Below are 19,840 nucleotides of genomic sequence, written 5' to 3' on the forward strand. Positions count from 1 at the left end.
CTTGCAAAAAGCCTTTTAGCACGAGGTATCTACCGTAAGAGTAAAACCTAAGTATCCTGATGAAACAGGGTGAAAAAGATTGAAGGGAGATATCGCTCAGATCTAAATCATCGGTGAAGAAGCATTTTTAAAAAAATCGCAGATAGTTAAAATGCAGTAGCCGAGTATGGGAAATACACTGGAAGCAATCATTGGATTTGTCTAAAAAAAACCCAGAAGAACTGCGGATGCTGTAAATCAGGAACAAAAACAAAGTTGCTGGAGAAGCCCAGCAGGTCTGGCAGCATCTGGGGAGGAGAAAACAGAGTTAACGTTTCGGGTCCGGTGACCGTTCCTCAGATTGGTCTTGTCTCATTGCATTAACGAAACCTGGCTCCAAAGCGGATGAGGAGGGAAAACTGACATTCGCTCATGTTGGTATAAAACTCATACCTTTTTTGATGTGAGGCGGTACCTGCAGGGTAACCTGGTTTGTAAGTAATCTCTGTCTCGGCTCAGAGAGCTCCCTGCTGTTGCCCTCTTGGGAGCATAGGGGCGTTTCCCCCGCTTGTCCAGTGATCTGACTCCAGGCGAGCCAATAGCTCCAAGTGTCCCCTCACACTGGAAAGACTTAGTGCGAAACAAGTGTCACCGCTAAAGACTTAGCACAAAGAAAGAGCGAAAGCAAATTTACAGGTTGGAGGAAGATTCGGAAAAACGGAAGGAAACAATCCGAGTTCGGGAAAAACGTGAACGGGATTTAGGTCAAAGTGCATTTAGCAAACGAAGGAGATTCTGAGCAAGAAACATTCCTTTCCTTACCAAAACCGTTATCCTTGTAAGTACATTATGGCGAAGTTTCTCCGTTTCATGAGTGACTTTAGTCAGAGCTCACTGTTTTGATGGGACTTTGTAAATCCGCTCCTTTTGGCTGCTTGTGCAAGGAGCCCGGAGCAGCCCCGAGCTGAGGAAATTGGTTTGCAAAGGCAAATCACGCGCTCTCAGCTTCTCAGCGAAAAGCAATTACGAAAGCTGCGTTTGACCAATGTTGTGCCCAGATGTGTCAAAATATCCACCATTCAGTTTTTCAAAAACTACTTTTAAAAACTGTGCGGTTGTCGCTGAGGGATCCAGTGGATCTCAGATCACGAGGGAATCTCCGATCCCGTGTTCACTCTGAGACCCAGTCTTCAAACTGTGATCCTCAGCAGCGAGAAACTCAGTCTTCTCTTCTCTCCCTCCCTCCTCGCCCGACCCTTTTTTCTCTGTCTTTTCTGCCCTGCCTGACCTTCCCTTCCTCTCTGACTTGCTCACTCTGGCTTTTCTGTTCAGCTACCCCACCCACCTTTCTGTAACCTCAACCCCCCTTGCCTTCCAGCTTTTCATGAACTTTTCATGAACTTCAGGGAGGTCGAATGCTGGTTTACATTTCATAAATTCCTTTTTTGTGAAAAGCCTCGGAGAGAGAAAAGGTGACATTGGAGGCAGGATCTCCCAAAAGAGAGGAAAAAGAAACCCTGAATGGTAAATCGTGAGAAATTTCAGTTATGACAGTAGACTGAAGAAATTAGGATTGTTCTTCTTGGAGAAAAGATGGCTCAGAAGATGATCATGAGGGTGAAGGCATATGTAGGGAGAAACCGGTCCAGCTTATAAATATATCAAGAACTAGAGGGCACAGATTTAAAATGAGTTGCAATAAGAGAAAATATGAGCTGAGGAAAAACTTGTCTGCATGGGAGGTAGTTAGAGTCTGAATGCACTACCTGGAAATGTGGCAGAGGCAGGTTCAGTTGAAGAATTCACGAGTGTATTTGATGGTTGTTTGGACATAAATAATATTCAATAATATGGTGAAAAAGCAAGAGACTGATCGTAGGTAATGCTCATTTTAAGAGCTAGTGTTGATATGATGGGCAGAATGACCTCCTTCTGCAATAGAACACAATTGTGATTCTTTGTGTTATTTCGTAAAAACACTCAATTATTTTGCACATTATAGCGATCTTGATTTAAGGTATTTTAAAAAAATTTTTACATTTTGAAAATGGCTTTGGAAAGGTTTAGAGGTTACAAAGTGAACCTGAATTACTCAAAGCCATTCATTATTATTGACTATTATAACCATCATGAGTTAAGAGTACTGAATAATCTGAAACCAGAATTGCTGTTGAATTTTTTTGACATCTCTGGAGGTATGTTCACACATTTTGAATAATTTTATCTCCTGGTTTTATAGGACTGATACTTTTGTAAAAGCACTGATGGCAAACTTCCTAAAATACTTCACCACTGTGGGTGATGATTACCAAAAGTGGCAAGAAGAGGAAAGCCATGATGATCTAACAGATGCTAATGAAGAAAGCCTTCCATCTGGATTAACTTTCAGGGATGCTCTCAAATGGTTATTTAATTCAAACAATTTTCAGGTACAGTCTTAAATTTAATACAAATAAATGTCAGCAATTGTACTGTATGTCTCGTTAAGGGATACAATTTCTGAAATTATACTTTACTACATATACAATAAAATTAGGATTGCGGATTTGTTACACATTCTATAAAATGTTCGCTTCACAAGTTATTTTTTTAAAAAAGAATTATTCACAGATAACAAGGTGTAGAGCTGAATGAACACAGCAGGCCAGGCAGCATCAGATGAGTAGGAAAGCTGACGTTTTGGGTTGAAAATTTAGTGAAGAACGGTCCCACCCCGAAAAGTCAGCTTTCCTACTCCTCTGATGCTGCCTGGCCTGTTGTGTTCCTCCAGCTCCGCACTGTGTTATCTCTGACTCCAGCATCAGCAGTTCTTACTATCCCTGACAGAATTATTCATGCTGGTTTATTCATTAGAGGTGGTTATCTATATGTGGTTAACCATGGCAAACTAATAAAAATATCACTGGCCTCGAACAATACATTTTGTGTCTTCATGAGACTACATTAGTGGCCTGTAATGCAGATGGAACAATGATTTAAAACATCCTTTGTATTATTTATTCTTTCACTAAACCTCCCATTTGGAATAAAACCATGTCCAACTATCATCTAAAAGTAAGTTCTAAGTTCCACAGGCTGTTATAAATCAGTAAGTCAATATTACAATGTCCCTACAGTGTATCAGGCTTGATGCAAATTAAATGGTTTGTTTTTTTTTAAATTGAGTTGAATTAAAAGTTGGCTGTGCTTAAATAAAAATTGATTAGACATTAACATCAGAGTTGACTGAGCTATTCAAAGTCTTGTTGCCCTAAATCTGGCATGAATATTTTTGCATCTTCAGAGTGGAAGAAACTAGAAGCCTAAGTCAAAGGGACAGAAGAAATTAATACAATCTCTATCATTAGAGAAAATGTATGAGAAGAACTAAGGGGATGAAAGGCTGACAAGCCCCCAGGACCTGTAGGCTGAAACCGAAGGGTTTTAAAAGAAGTGCCTGCAGAAATAGTGGATGCATTGGTTGTAACCTGCCACAAATTTCCTTGATTCTTGAAAGGATCCGGTGAATTGGAAAACCATGAAATAATGCCAGCCGTCGGCACAAAAAGGAGATGCAAAGTAGAAACTATAAAATGCTAGAACCCACGATTAAGGAGTCATATCAAGCCACTTAAAAATTATACAGCAATCAGAGTCAGCATGGTTTTGTGAAAGGAAAATCGTGTTTGACACATTTATTTTAATTTTTTTGAGGAGGTAGAAAGCAGAGTGAATGAAGGGCATCCTGTGGATGTAGCATCTTTGGATTTCTAAAAGACATTTGAAAAGGTCCAACGTAAAAGATTACTACACGAGATAAGTGCTAACAATGTTGAGAGTAATGTGGAATGCTGTGGTATAGAGGGTCTGGGGACCGTGTACAAGAGTCACAAAAAAGAAGCAAGCAGATACAGCAAGTAATTAGGAAGGCAAATGGCTCACCTTCAGTGTGTGCAGTTTTGCATTTCCAATGGACCCTGCATTGGAAGCAGTTCAGAGAACGTTCATGAGGCCAGTTCCTACGCTGAATGTGATTTGACAAGGGAAGGTTGGCAACTATACTTAATGGAATTTAGAAGATTAAGTCATGTTGAAACAAGTTAGATTCTAAGGGGGCTTCACTGGGTAAACCCTGGGATGTTTCTCTTGTGGGCAGTTCACCCCTAGGAGACACAGTTTTTTAAAAAACCCTTCAATTTAAGACCGAAATGAGGAGGAATTTCTTCTCTCAGTCCCATCTGGTTTTCTAATATCCTTGTAGGAAAGGAAAATTATCATTCTTCCCTGTCTAACCTATATGTGACTCCAGACCCACAATACTGGTTGACTTTTAACTGCCTTCATAATGGCTTAGCAAGGCAGTCAACCACAGAAAGTCACAAAAAAGGAATGAAATCAGAAGGACTACCGAACGTCAGCTAGAGTAAACACAGCCCTGTCAACCCTTCGGAGTCCTTCTTACTAACATCTGGGACCAGTACAAAAATTGGGAATGCTGTCTCTCAGGATTGTCAAGCAACAGCCTGGTATCATCGCATTCGTGGAACAATTCTTTACGAGCAATGTCCCAGACAATGCAGTCATTATTCCTGGGTATTTCCTGTCCCATTGGCATGAACAGATAGAGGGGATGGCACAGTGATGAACAGTTGAGAGAGCGTTGCATTGGGAGAACTCCACTTGAGTTCAGAATCCACAGGCACATGGGATTAGGACAGACAGGGGCGAGAAAACTGCTTGTTGATTATCACTTCTTCTGTTCTCTCTGCAACCTTGTGGCCCAGTGTATTCCTCACACAAGCATTCACAGCATGCCAGGGGATCAGCCCTGGTTCAGTGTAGAATGCAGGAAGGGCATGCCTAAAAATCAGGCTGGCAAAGTTACAAATCAGGACAACTTGCATACATCAGCAAATGATGGACAGCACTAAGAGATTCCACCACAAATGGATCTGATCTGTGCTCTGCAGTCCTATCACATCCAGTTGTGAATGATGGTGAACAATGAAACAACTCAGTGGAGGACGAGGAGGATGATCCACAAATATCCCCATCCCTATCCTCAGTGATGGAAGAGCCATCACTGTGCAAAAGATGAGGCTAAGCAGTCTTCAGCCAGAAGTGCTGAGTGAATGATCTTTGGCCTCGTTCAGAGGCCACAGAAATTCAGTACATTGTGTTTAATGCCAAAAAGTGACTGAAGAGACTCATTTCTGCAGAGGTTATGGGGTTTGACAATATACCAGCAATAGTTATGAAGACTGGTGTTTCAGAACTTGACACATACCTTGCCAAACTGTTCTAGTACAGCTACAACACTGACATCTGCCCGACCAATGTGAAAAAGTTGTTCAGGTATGTCCTATTCATAAAATATAAGAAAAATACAACCCAGCCAGTTATGACCCCATCTATCTACCCATAATCATTACTAAAGAGGTAGAAAATGTCATCAACAGTGCTGCCAAGCAGCACTTGAATAGTGATAACCTGCTCACTGACCAGCCTGGGTTCTGCCAGAGCCATTCAGCTCCTGACTCATTACAGCCTATGGTTCAAACATGGACAAAAGAGCTGAATTTCAAAGTGAGGTGAAACTGACAGCACTTGACATCAGTCATGTTTGACAGAGTATGGTATCAAGGAGTCCTGGCAAAGCTAGAGTCAACAGGAATGAAGGGAAGATAATAAAATGTGAGGCTAGATGAACACAGCAGGCCAAGCAGCATCTCAGGAGCACAATGAACTGGTTGATGTTATTAACTAGCACTAAAGAAAATGATGGTTATTGGAGGTCAGTCATCTCAGCTACAGGGCATCTCCGCAGGTGTTCCTCAGGGTAGTGTCCTGGCCCTAGCAATCTTCAGCTACTTCACCAATGACCTTCCCTCCATCATAAGGTCAGATAACAGGATGTTCATTTGTGGCGGCACAATGTTCAGCACTTCTTGTGACTCCTCTGATACTGAAGCAGTCCATGTCCTGGACAACAGCAAGGCTCGGACTGACAAGTAGCAAATGATGTTTGGGCCAAGGGGTGCCGGGCAATGATCATCTCCAACAAGAGAGAATCTAACCTCTGTCCCACAACATTACTGCCACTGAATCCTCTAATTGACCAGATACTGAACTGGGCTAGCCACCTAAATGTAGTGGCTACAATACCAGTTCATTCCACACATGAACAGTTCTGTGTGTGTGTGTGTGTTGGGGGGGGGGGGGGGGGGGCGGGGGGGAGGTTTATGAAATTGCTTCTCATGTCTTTTTTTAAATCTTGCTCCTCTTGCCTTAAAAATGTACCCCTTAGTCGTGAAATCTCCCACACTAGGGAAATGACTGTTACATTCACCTTATCTACACCCATCATGGATTTTATAAACCTCTATAAGGTCACCCCTCAAACTCCTATATTCCAGTGGATGACTCCCAGTCTATCCAGTCACTCCTTACAATCCAAACTCTCCATTCCTGACAACATCCTGGTAAATCTCTTCTGAATCCTCTCCAGCTTAAAGATATTTTTCCTATAACAGGGCGACTAGAACTGCACACAGTACTCCAGAAGTGGCCAGACCAATGTCCTGTACAACCTCAGCATAACGTCCCAACTCCCATACTCGAAGGTCTGAGCAATGAAGGCAAACACGCTAACACTGCCTTAACCACTCTGTATATTTATGATGCAAACTTCAAAGAATTATGTATCTGAACCCTCTGTTCTACAGCAGTACCCAAGGCCTACTTTTAATTGTATAAGTCCTGCCTTTGTTGGTTTTACCAAAATGCAATACTTTGCATTTATCCAAAATACTCTATTAACATCGACATAAACTATTCAGTGGACTCTAAGGTCAAAGCTGAAGATTGTCCTATATAATGTCAGACTACTTTGCTGGCATCTGACCAATTTTTAGGAGTTGGAGCAAGGCTATTTCTTGTTATGCACTTCCATCAGGTGATAAAATGATTGGGTCTGAATCCATGACATGTGTGAATTGTCATTTGGGTAGATTATCTTTGCAATATTTTATGTCCTCATTGCCCTATTTAATTTGATCAAATTCTCTCTATATGCACACAGTTAAAATAATTAGGTCAAAATTTGTGAACAGTTTTATGATTAAATTAGCAAGTCGAATGTAGGATTATAACAGAGCTTTGCTGTGGTTTTGACATTCCCGCATTACTTGAATTTGGAACATTGATGTGGTCTATTCAGGAACTATGTAAACATGTCATGTTTTGAGCACAACATCACCATGGATTACTGCCAGTAAGAAAGTTATTTTGTTTCATTTGCATTCATAATTAAGGATCAGCATTGTTCAATTAAAATCACTGACAGATTCAAGCATAATTTTATTTAATATATAACACTGATTTTGAATTTTGTGTCTTTGTAAACTAGTTTGGATCCTGTGCAAATATTGGAATCGAGTAAAGATTGGGTATTCTGGACTTTGAAATTTGTAGAGATTAAAGTCATTTATGGGCAGCGGTTAATGTACAAGAAATGGGTTGATCAGGTAATGTTGTAGGAAGGAAGCACAAGTGGTTTATGGCTGGACGATAAATTGACATAACTATTATTACCTGCTTTATTTACAGAGTTTGGAGGCTTACAATTTGATTTAAAATATTTTAATTAGTTGTTTTGTGCCCAAAATTCTTTAAATTTCTTTGACTTGAATTTATCCTTGCAGTAATGCATCAGTGGCGGTATGGTGTTCAACAAATATTCTTCTGGAGCCATAAAAACTAGAGCAAAGTTACCAACAGGCCCACACTGGACAGGCTAAGCTTTCAAAGGCTGAGCTTTCTCAGTTATAGAGTCAGACAGATATACAGAACAGAAACAGACCCTTTAGTGCAACTCATCCGTGCTGAATGGCCATCCTGTATAAATCTAGTTCCATTTGCTAGCATTTTGCTGGTATGACTCTGAGTCCTTCCTCTACATATACCCATCCAGGTGCCTTTTAAGTGTTGTAATTGTACCAGCCTCCTCCACTTCCTCTGGCAGCTCATTCCATACACATAACATCGTCTGCGTGAAAAATTTTCCCCTCTTGTCTTAAACCTATGCCGTCAAGTTTTGGACTCCCCACCCCCAGAAAATACCTTTCCTATTTACCCTATCCATGCCCCTCATGATTTTATAAGCCCTGTAAGGTCACTCTTTAGCCTCTGACACTCCAGGGAAAATAGCCCCAGTCTTTTCTTCATCTCCCTGTAGCTCGAACCCTCCAACATCCTTGTAAAACCTTTCTGAACCCTTTCTACTTTCACAAAATCCTTCCAATAGTAGCCTAACCAATGTCCTGTACAGCTGCAACGTGACTTACCAATTCCCGTACTCGGTGCACTGATCAATAAAGGCAAGCATACTAAATGCCTTCTTCACTATCCTATCTACCTGTGACTCCCCTTTCAAGGAACTATGAACCTGCACTCCAAGATCTCTTTGTTCAGCAACACTCCCTAGAACTTTACCACTAAGTGTGTAATCCTGCCCTGATTTGCTTTTTCCAAAATGCAGCACCTCACATATATATGTAAATTAAACTCCGTCTGCCACTCCATGGCCCATTGGCCTATCTGATCAAGATCCTGTTGTCCTCTGAGGTAACCTTCGCTGGCCACCACAACTCCGAATTTTGGTGTCATCTGCAAATTTACTCACCATACCTCCGATGCTCATATTATAAATTATTTATATAAATGACAAAAGGCAGTGGACCCGGCACCAATCCTTGTGGCACACTGCTGGTCACAAGCCTCCAGTCTGAAAATTTGTATTCCTCTTGAGAAATTTTAAAATAGTAAGCTGCACCAACAAAATAAAATTTTTGGAATTCTGATTATTTACTCCACAGACCAGCTATAACTCTGTTTAATTGCTAAAGTCAGCCACTGGTAACTGTCAAACAATCACATTACTTAATTAGTGAAAAAAATGAGAAATGTCATGAAATTCACATTTTGAGTCCTTTAAGGAGAGGGATACACTTTGCCATGTCATTCTTTAAATGGGTGAAACAACAATGTATTACACATTCGTTAGATAAAGGCTGTTTGCAAACTGGACAACCTGTTTCCAGGCAGGCAAGGTAGAGACAAGAAGTTGTTACATTTAACTGTACTAAAGATGTTAAGAACCTGCTCTGAATAGAATGTACTGCAAATAGTGTGCTATGGCCATGTTTGCCGTACCTGCTCCTACAGTGCACTTACTTTCAATGTTTTATTTAAAACAGATTGCCATTGTGTGTTTAGTCATTCTGGATGCATTGTTTGTACTGTGTGAATTGCTGATGGATTTAGCAGTCATTGAAGTGGACAAAGAGAAAATAGCGCCTCAGGTATGATCAAATACATTTATGTCAATTTTAATAGCTATATTTATATATTTTAAAGCTTGGTTAAAGGTGAAAGATGTAGCGTGGCAGCAAGGTTTAGACATAAATTCAGTTACTTGAGACATCAATGGCTAATGGATGGCGTGAAGCAATGGGAGATCCAAAATGCTGGAGTCAGAGAATCAAAATATTTGGGATATAGGCTGGCAAATTTGTGGAGATTGAGCAATCTTAGAGAGATGGGGAAGAATAAGACCATGAGGGGGTGTAAAACCACATGATGAGAATTTTAAATTTTAGGTCTTGTGGACAGAATGGTGTGGTAATGAGGATAAGGGTATAAGAAGAGAAGTTTGCATGAGCTGAAGTTATAATATTTGAGTCTGAAGGTGACAGACATGGATGAAGAGGATATTAATAATGTGCAAGTCTTTGCAATGGAAAGGATGCAGAGTTAGATGAACAGATCCCATTACTGATGTTCCATTAGCTCATCTACTGTCAGTGATTTAAAGTATATTTAGTTTAATGGTCTTTTTCAGCTTTTTAAGTTTACCAGGCAGGGAAATGTTATAGGATGAACTAAGAGCAAAGATGGACTTCTACTGCGAAATGTTGGCATGAAATGAAGTTTTTTTTTAAGAAAGTAATAATAAATTACTACAAGGCAATGGTTAGTTAGGCTATGTATTGAATAGAGGACATTGATGCCATAAAACAGACAGCATAGATTGACCAGGATGATGAAAGGAATAAGAAACTAGTTATTTCAAAAAGCTCCAGTTCTGCACTAGAGTAGAAAAAACCAAGAGAACATTTGAGAGGTTATTAAACAATCTCTGAAGAAGGGTATCCGAATTTGAAACATTAACTCTGCCTTCTACCCACATATGCTGCCAGACCTGCTAAGTTTTTCCAGCAATTTATATTGTTGTTTAAAATGATCACATTTTTATAGTTTAAACAGGAAAAGAATATTTACTGAGGATTTTATAAATGGCTATTTAAAATTAAAATAATACTGAAAGATTGAGCCGTTTTGAAAGGTAAGAGTTGTTATAGCTCTTCCATAGGCTGTGGTTAAGAGAAGCACAGAAGGAATCAAGGAACAGGAATAGCTTTTGGTTGTTCTGATAGAAGGTTAGCCCAAACACACTGAATTCTTCTGAACTGTGTAAACATAATTGAATAGCTATTTCATTCCACTTAAATTTAATGGGGTCACAAATGAACAAATAAATCATTATCAAGTATGTTCAATGCGATTTATAAGCAGTCTTTATTCATGATCAGATCATTTTTCAAAGCTATTTCATTAAATCCTCACTGTTAATTTTGCCTGCTTTGCAAGTTCATTTACCAGTTAATCAGAGTACATATCCTGCCTATATCACCATCACAGAATAGCAATAAAGATGAATACTTTGCAAGAGAATCTTCTTCCCTGAGCCTAATTCTTAATGAACGCCATTTTGTAGTAAACATCAGACACACATGAAGTTGCGTTTATCGCACACCCGTGCAGAAATGCATTACATATTACAGAATTCACACTCAATGTTCCTTTAAATATATTGATGTACCTATAGTTTCTTTTGGATTACATGTAGCATCATTAAAGAAATTTTGACTTATTGCTATTCAGAGTTGCCTGTAATTTTGCAAATATAAGTCTCACCCGCTGGTTAGTGAATGTACGTGTTTACAGAAAGCCCGAAGTCCTATGGGTGAAATGTCAATTAACAAGAAGAAACAGAATGGAATGAAACATGAAATAATATGAACAAATTATAGAATAGGATCAATACAATGGTTGCAGCATAGAGGAAGCCATTTCGTCTATTGTCTGTGTGGGCTTTTTGGAAGAACATGCCTGGTTCATCTTATTCTTTCCCTGGAGCCTTGCAATTTTTTAGCTTTAGATGATTGAAATAGGAGAGCATATTAAAAGTTGTAAAACAATAATTAACTAAAGCAGTGCCAATTAACAAATGTATTTGAAACTTGATAATCACATGGGCACACTCATCAGGTTTTTCACATCCTGTTCTATCTAAAAATTAATAACATTGTCAATAACACAACTGCTTAAATGTATCTTTCATCCACCAATTAATCTACCTTGGAAGACACCAAATAAAAACAAATTAAGAAGAGAGTCCAGATTTTGGAATTCATATGCATTAGTCAATAGTCATTTTAAGGTTAAAGCACTGGAATTCAGTCTCTGTGGTCATGTATTTGTGAATTTTTAAAATTCACTTACGGAATGTGGGCATCGCTGGTTGGCCATCATTTATTGCCTGTTCCTAGTTGGCCTTAAGAAGGTGGTGGTTAGCTACCTTCTTGAACCGCTTGTAGTCCATGTGTTATAAGTATATCCGTAATGACCTTAGGGAGGGAATTCCAGGATTTTGACCCAGAGACAGTGAAGAAACAGTGATCAGTTTCTAAGTCAGGACAGTAAGTGGTTTTTAGGTGACCTTGCCCGTGGTGGTCTTTCAATGTAATTGCTGCCCTTGTCCTCCAAGATGGAGGTGGTCATGGGTTTAGAAGGTGCATTCCAGGGATCTTTGGCAAATTTCTGTGGTGCACCTTGTAAGACAGTACATGCTGCTACTGAGCACCACTGATAGGAGAGAATGGATTTATTTTGTGCATGTGGTGCCAATCTCATGGACTATTTTGCCCTGGGTGATGTTGACCTTGAGTGTGGCTGACTTATTATAATCAGAAGTATTAGGCTCTGATACTGTTAAATATGAGTTGATGATCTCAGTTTTGCCTGTGACAGTGGTTCAGAGAGAGAAAAATTGGCCTGAGTTCCCAATTTAACCAATGATCCTTAGGCTAGTGCTGTACAAGACTATGCAGAGCTAGGCAATAATGTCACTACGAATGAGGAGTCATGCTGTTTAGTTGTTGTAGCCTTGGCCATTTTGATGAAATGTCATGTTTGACAATGAAAAATGTCAATTTTGAGTGTAATCCGCTTGAATTCTTATGAGGCCAGTATTTTCTGAAACAAGTTAAATTCCCTTTCCAAAGGAGGGTATCCAAAACTTTTCGCACACTTGAGGATTGAATTATCATAATTTACATACATTTGGCTGGTATTTCCTTTTCAGTATAGAAGATAATGTAGTTATCTGATAGAGGTGCTTCAAAAGATGTTTAAAGGAATCAACAGGGAGCTACAAAGAAACCATCCTTCTGGGGAGGGGTACAATTAAGAATGACAGGGCATTATCTTAAAGTGAGAGCTTGGCCATTGGGAAGCATTTCTTTACAAACTCTAGAATTATCTTACCCCAAAAGGCTGCGGATACTAGAACATTAAAGCTTTCAAGACTGATCAATAGATTTTTCTTGGGTAAGGGTATCAAAGATAAAAGAACTAAGAAGGGCAAATGAAGTTGAGGTAAGATAAGCCAAAACATGTGGTAGTGCAGGTTTAAAGGATTTAATAAGAACATGTAAACATAAAAAATGGAATAGCAGTAGCCCATTCAGACTTTGGAGCTATTTAATGAGTTCCTGGCTGATTTTCTACTTTAACACCACTTTTGTGTATGATCTCTTTTGTCATGATTTTAATACATAACATATGTTAAGACTGATAGATTTCTATAACACAGTCTTCTGGGACAAAGAATTATAAAAATTCACCATCCACTGAGTGAAGAATTTCCTCCCTGTCTTGTTCATAAATGGCAAATCCCCTAACTTGAGACTACATCTTCTGGTTCTGTACCTCTCAGACATGGGGAATGTAATTCTTGTCTCTGGTCTGTCAATCCCTACAGTAACTTTGTACGTTTGAATAAGATCACTTCTCATTCTTCAGAGAACATTGGTCCAGTCTGTTCAATCTTTAATGGCTACAGTTCCTGTGGTCCTCTTGTGCCTCAACCTTTACTTGTGCCAACATAGCCAGGACACCAGCTTTTATTTTGATCTATCCTTTGTTTAGTTCCATTATTATCCTACTTTTCCTTGGGTATATACTATCCCTGAGTAAATATTATCAATTATGTATGGGGTCAACTTCCTGTGCTATCCTGTTGGCCTTGATTTCAAAATCATCAATGTCGTCCTACACCTTGTCTAACAACTTGAGGATCGAACAAAAATTTTTCAAACTCCGTTAAGACTGAAATGATCCTGTTTAGCTCCTGCCAAACACTCTCCCACATTAGTACGTAATTCCATCCTTTTCTCAGGTTGAACCCAGTGACCAAAAAAGTCACTGTCATGCTTGACTGAGCTCATATCAATTCTACACTGTGTGTCTGCATCCTATCCTAAAACAATCCTTACTTTTGTTTGTTTTCACTTTGCTCCCTGTTTGCCCAACAGGTTAATTTGAAGATCTTTGCACTTGTATATTTTTCCCTGGTTCTGCTTGCAACACACTTACTCTGGCCTTTTGACTTGGTCCTTCCGTCTATTCTGTACTTCCCTTCCTTCACTGGCAGAAATTCATGTTGACAAATGGTTTTATGAGTGCTTGCAGCTTGCTGTTGTTATCTTCAGGAGACCTGTCCTTGTGTGCCGATCTAAACACGAAGCCCTCAGTTTTTGGTCCGTCATCAAACATGCCCTAGAATTAGATTCAAAGTAGCATCTTACCTGTCCAGAAGAGGATAGAGGTAAAATGTTCACCTGCAACACATCCACCCCACACAATCTAATGTGCTGTAGTCAACCCCATGACCCCTTATACCACATTCCCAACTTAGTGCATACTTCTACAATTTCCCCTTCACCCATCATGCTAACTCAGTGAGTACCCACAAGCAGCTATGTGCATAGGAGAAAAAAAATATATTTCTACATTGGACATTGCACACTGCACTCTTAGAGAAAAGTACATCTATGCATAGAAACATGTGCTGAGATCCTGCACAGTTCCAGGGGTCTACGTACCATCTTCTCTAGAGTTAACAGTCTGAAAGGGCAACTGAACCCAACCCTCAAATGATATCTGGTGCTCACCCCCAAGCTGTCCTAGGATGGATATCTGCTGGGGTACCTCAGCTCTCCAAAGGGGTAATCTAGCTATTCAAAAGATATGCACTGAGGACACCTGTGCTGGCCTAGTCTACAGTCAAGGTTCCAGAGACCAGGGACCCCAAAATCTGACCAGTGGAAGCAGTTGTTCGTGTAAGTGTAAATGACCAGCTACATCTGGGAAGAAGGTAAGCATAAACAATAGGCTGACCTTGTGAAAGTGAGAAATGTTGATTTCAGGGACTTGGGATTCCGGACAACTTTCTTGCTTCAGCAGATGTGTCTCTGGTTTAATGAAAATCAAGGCCAGGCTTCAACCATCAAGTTTCAGATGGTGTTATATAGCAATCGGTTACAAAATCCTTCGAGAATACTACAACTTCTTTTCTCTACAAATATCTACTAGCCCATACTTGAAATTGAACTACAAGCAATTGGGACGTTTATGTACATAGCCATTAAGGAAGGTATAACCTAATACAAAAAATAGTTTTCAGTGGATTGACAAACATATGGAAATTAATTTGAGATAGTCATGTTAATTTCTAAGATGCTACATTTAAAATGATTTTCTAAACATATTAAATCATGAGTTTTTATTTCATTTATTATTTGACTACAGATTTAACACATGTTCCTTCTTTTCCAGGTATTTCACTACCTGAGTATTGCTATTTTGACTTTCTTTATATTGGAGCTAATTGGTAAATTATATGCCTTCCGTTTGGAATTTTTCTGGCACAAGTTTGAAGTCCTGGATGCGGTTATTGTTATTGTATCTTTCATTCTTGATATTGTCTACATCTCCCGGGAAGATGCTTTTGATGGCGTGGGCTTACTTATACTGCTTCGACTGTGGAGAGTGGCAAGAATAATAAATGGTACGGTTCATAATTGAATATCTTTAAATGGGATGATACAAAATTTGGAAAAGGGAGATGGATTTCTTTTGTCTTGACACCTTAAACAGTTGCATTCAGCCACTAGGGCAGGAAAGCTATATTAATCAGTCAAGAGTTAAACTTTAATGCAAGAATAAACTGACCATTCTGTACATTTAGTAGCATTTCTAACTCACTATAGGAATCCTGATGACTGTGAAGTCACGTGCAGTAAAGAAAGAAACTGAGCTTAAACGTGCAAACAGCCACCTCAACTGGAGAATTGGTGAGCTCCAGAATGAATGCACTCAACTGGTAAGATCATCCACCTTACAAAGGTCATTTGTTTTTAAAATAGATTGTTTCTGACTTGTCAAATTCCTTTTGTAGACACAAGAAGTTGAGAGACTACGTAGATTGCTCCAGGAACACAACATAAATGATCCAATCAAGTAAAATTGCTTTCTGCATAAGTTTTGAATGAAAGCTGAATTTAGAATGGCACTTAATTTTTGTAAACACTCCACCTGAGTCTTTTCAGAATAAGACACAGCTTTTCTTGTGTACCTCAGAAGATATTGGTGTACATGTTCTAACAATGATGTGATACCAAAGAATGATAATCCAGCTTGCTTCCCATAATTCAATTTTTTAATTAAAAAAGTTCATTTGTTCAAATCATCATCCTTGTGTTTATATTCCAGTCTTACCCTCAATAACTAAAAATAATAATTCATTAAGATGACTTATCAGGCAGTTGGTGGCTGGATAAATTTTGTTTGTGATCAAAATCCAATGTTCTTTTGCTTTTCACCTCCTGAATTTGAACTGATTGGAGCCAGGAGTATTTCCGTGCAGTTCACCATGAATGTCACATTCAAGAGGCTACTAGGAAGAGTGCACCCTCAGCAATGTGACCAAGCTTGGAAACAATCAAATCTGACAGTAATTCACCTTAAATTTGAATAAATATTTTCTCCGTAAACACAAACTTAAGTGTCACAAAAGACTAGAATATCTCTTCAGTGCTAAAGATGCTGACTACTTACTAGGGTCGGTAGTAACCATCATTAGCAGCTTCTGGTATCTGAAATGAAAACAAAGTGCTGGATATACTGAGCAGGTCTGGCAGTGAGAACGCGAATCAACATTTAAATTTGAGTCTGACTCTTCAGAATTGAAGAATGATAGAAATAAGTTGAGTTTCTTGCTGTTGTCTGAATATTAACTCAGCTTCACCTTCCTTCAATTCCTAACAAGTCACGTAAAACTCAGCATTAACTCTCTGCTATCTGTGTGTGCTACATGCTGCATTTACTAACTGGGCTGTCAGTGCAGCTTCTGGGATTGATTGTAAACTGTAAGACTATGTGGCTTCCACCTTGGAAGAAAAAAAAGATACATTTTGGAAAATTGGTGTCATTGACTGAAGCGAAATCTGTCTCTGTGCACATCCATCTTTGGACGTTACCATAGAGCGAGTGCTGCAAAGATCCACCAGACTGATCATTTGAGAGTCAAGATTGTTGGATAAAGAGAGATTGGGTTGATTTAGCTAGTATTTACTGCAGCTTGATCTGTTGAATCATAAAATTCTGATACTGCTGGACAGACAGACTGGGTGCAGGAATGATGTTTCTTCTAGCTGGGGATCCAGAAAAAGGTATCACAATCTCTGGATGCAAGGTAGGCAATTTAGGACCAAGATGAGAAAAATTCATTTTTTTAGAGGGTAGCGAACATGTGGAATTCTCTACCACTCAATGCTGTGGAGTTTAAGTGACTGAATATATTTAAGAAAGAAACAGATTTTTTAAAAAATTCATTAATGGGATGGGGGCATGAAAGGGTATGGGGAACAAGGAGGAGTGTAGCGTTGAGATACAGAATCAGTTATGATCATACAGGACTATTCATATTCCTCGTTTTCTATGCATCTATCTTTACTTTTGGTAAAGTTACATGGTCTTGGCATTCTTGATGGGGGAGGGAGTTGGAGGAGCGATGTTGTCTTGCTTCTTAGCTGTATTTCCTGCTAATATGCAAGCACAGTCCTTGAAGAATTAATAAATAAATGTCACTTACTTCTAAGCAAATGGATTCCAAAAAATGTGTACAGTCTAATACTTTTGAATGTCAAACTGCTTATGTTTATTGACTAGATGATTTGTGAACAGATGCAAAATTAATAACACTTTATATAGTTAGTCAAGATAGAAGTATAAAGACCCTAGTTTTAATTCATTTCAGGTACATATACATACAATAAATTTATACAAAATGAATTTTAACAAATATTCTTTGATCAGAATAGAAGTATTGCCAGAGATAGTAGGAATTCCCAATGCTGGAGAACCTGAGATAACAAGGTGTAGAGCTGGATGAACACAGCAGGCCAAGCAGCATCAGACAAGAAGGAAAGCTGATGTTTCAGGTCTGGACCCTTCTTCAGAAATGGGGGAGGGGAAGGGGACTCAAATAAATAGGGGGGGGGGCGCACAGATGGAAGATGGATAAAGGAGTAGATAGGTGGAGAGTAGATGGCCAGGTCAAGGAGACCGGAATGGAGCCAGTAAATGTGAGTGTAACTCCCTACCTACAGTACCTTTAACTGTCTCCATTCCTGCCTTCTTGACCTGTCTGTCTCCTCTCCACCTGTCTGCTCCTTTTATCCATCTTCCATCTGTCTTTGCCCCTCTGAAATATTGCCAATTTGTTTTAAATGTTAGTTTTCTAGATATAGACAGTTGACCTAAGAGAGTTCTGGATATCAATAACTTACATAAAATGAATTCATTTTTCTTGAAATAGATGGTTGAATTACGAAGACAATCATACACTTTTTAAAATTTCTTTGGAAAACTCATAACAATTTTAAGATATAACAAAAGCAGCAATGAATTGTAAAAGTACAAATTAGGTTTAAAAATTCTCCTTGCGTAGAAAGCATCTATTTAAAAGATAGATAAAATAATGGTACCAGACCATTTGCAATACAGTTTAAATACTGCCAAAATCCTTTCATGCTATAAATATTTCAGTCCTTTGTACTCTGCATGTGAATGAATTCAGTGCTGTTAAAAGAATATCTGCTTGTAGTTACAATTCCTATTCTGTAAATGCTGTCGAGTTGGAAATGTATGCTAAAACTTTCTTCAATGTTCAATGTATATACAAAGTCCAAATTATTTGATCATATATCTAGCTAGAAAACATGACACTTGAGGGAATTTCAGCTGAAAAATAGTCAATAACTTTACAAAGCAGACATATTATCAATTTCAGGCTAAAATTTGAATATAATCCTGTCCCTGTGAGCAGTTCAGGACCTTTCACAAAAAAGGAAAGAAGAAATCATAAGGCAATTTGGCATCAATCGTTGGTCTCATTTTGTATCCAGGTTGGGCAGATGCTGACATATCCGTAAAAGTAACAGAGGTAGAAATATGTAAAGTTTTTGCAGATTTCAAAGGGATCTAGAAAATAAAAAAAACTTATAGTTTTAAAGTGTAAAACAATGCAAGAGGATCCAGCAGTTTCTGAAAACTGAAATTCAATTTACAGCTTTGTTTATAATGATTTATTTTTCAGCACACATCCTTGCTGCCTGAAGAATTGGGTTTAGCTAAGTTAGAATTTTTAAATTCATTGATGAGACTTTTTCCAATCAACTCCTTGTGCTTTGTTAGTATAGGAAAGAGTATTTCTTGGTGTAGATAACTTTCATAAGAAAGATATTAATATGGTAGACTTAATCTCTTCAGTTACTTTGCATCATACATTTCCTGGAAATATAAGTGCATTATCTAAAGTATAGGAATATTGCAAAATGTTCAGTATGACTTAACCACCCTACTGTCTGTACTGGTACCTATAAGGATCAATGGACATGTAATCTAAAGACTCCTATTCCCGTAATATCTACCAATAATTGTGTATTTTGCTTGCGTCATTTGACCTCTACAACTGCACGACTTCTGACACTTCTCTAAACTGAGTTCAATTTTTTTGCAATTTTTCCACCTTTTTTTTCCCCCTGGTTCATTTAAACGTTCCAGCAACAAACAGTTTTTTCCTCTATTATCAACCAGAGTCAATATTAGTGCAAAGGTTTCCAGGAAATAATTCAGATTAATATAGGTTCCAACTGTTTTAAAAGTAAAGGAATGATTATTGTACCTCTTAAGTCTTCTAACATTGGAGTTTAAAATACTAGCACATCTTTGAAACTGATGTCTTAAGCAATGAACAACTGAATGAGACAAAGTAATATTTTGAATTTATATAAGGCATGATATGAAGTTTTGTCACTGTAAAGAGAAATTCTACAGAGATAGAATATTCTTTAGTAACAAAAGGAAAATAATTGTTATACAGTTTTTGACAATGTTATCAAAAGCTCATTAAGTCTCAAAGTGAGAATAAGTACTCTGAAAGGGACAGGAAGTTGGAACTTGACAATAAGAGTTACCCATGACACAAGGGACAAAAAAAGTCAAAAACACAAGTAATCTAACGGGAATCTTAGCCAACTGTAAACTTAAATCATGACACTGCTGAACGCATTAGTAAGCCTTTGGAGCAAAATGCTGACTTAAGCAATCTTAATATTTGTAATTACTGAAAGTT

General features: G+C 38.5%; 2 protein-coding genes across 4 annotated transcripts in view; one reads left to right on the plus strand and one right to left on the minus strand.

Annotated features, from left to right (window-relative positions):
* Window positions 1-450: 450 nt before the first annotated feature.
* Window positions 451-15,834, plus strand: hvcn1 (hydrogen voltage-gated channel 1). Its single transcript, XM_048555663.2, has 6 exons — window positions 451-817; window positions 2,219-2,408; window positions 9,216-9,320; window positions 14,980-15,211; window positions 15,414-15,526; window positions 15,602-15,834. The coding sequence occupies exons 2-6, from the start codon at window positions 2,244-2,246 to the stop codon at window positions 15,665-15,667; spliced, it is 681 nt and encodes a 226-aa protein (XP_048411620.1). The 5' UTR covers window positions 451-817; window positions 2,219-2,243; the 3' UTR covers window positions 15,668-15,834.
* A 1,504-nt stretch (window positions 15,835-17,338) lies between these two features.
* The window catches only part of tctn1 (tectonic family member 1), a 100,183-nt gene continuing 97,681 nt past the window's right edge, over window positions 17,339-19,840 (minus strand). For all 3 annotated transcript variants that reach the window (XM_059655029.1, XM_059655030.1, XM_059655031.1), the window contains one exon: window positions 17,339-18,687. In XM_059655029.1, the coding sequence (XP_059511012.1) occupies window positions 18,544-18,687 (144 nt within the window). In that variant the 3' untranslated portion in view covers window positions 17,339-18,543. The remainder of the gene's footprint in view (window positions 18,688-19,840) is intronic.

Source organism: Stegostoma tigrinum, chromosome 26, assembly GCF_030684315.1.
Source record: "Stegostoma tigrinum isolate sSteTig4 chromosome 26, sSteTig4.hap1, whole genome shotgun sequence".
NCBI lineage: Eukaryota > Metazoa > Chordata > Chondrichthyes > Orectolobiformes > Stegostomatidae > Stegostoma > Stegostoma tigrinum.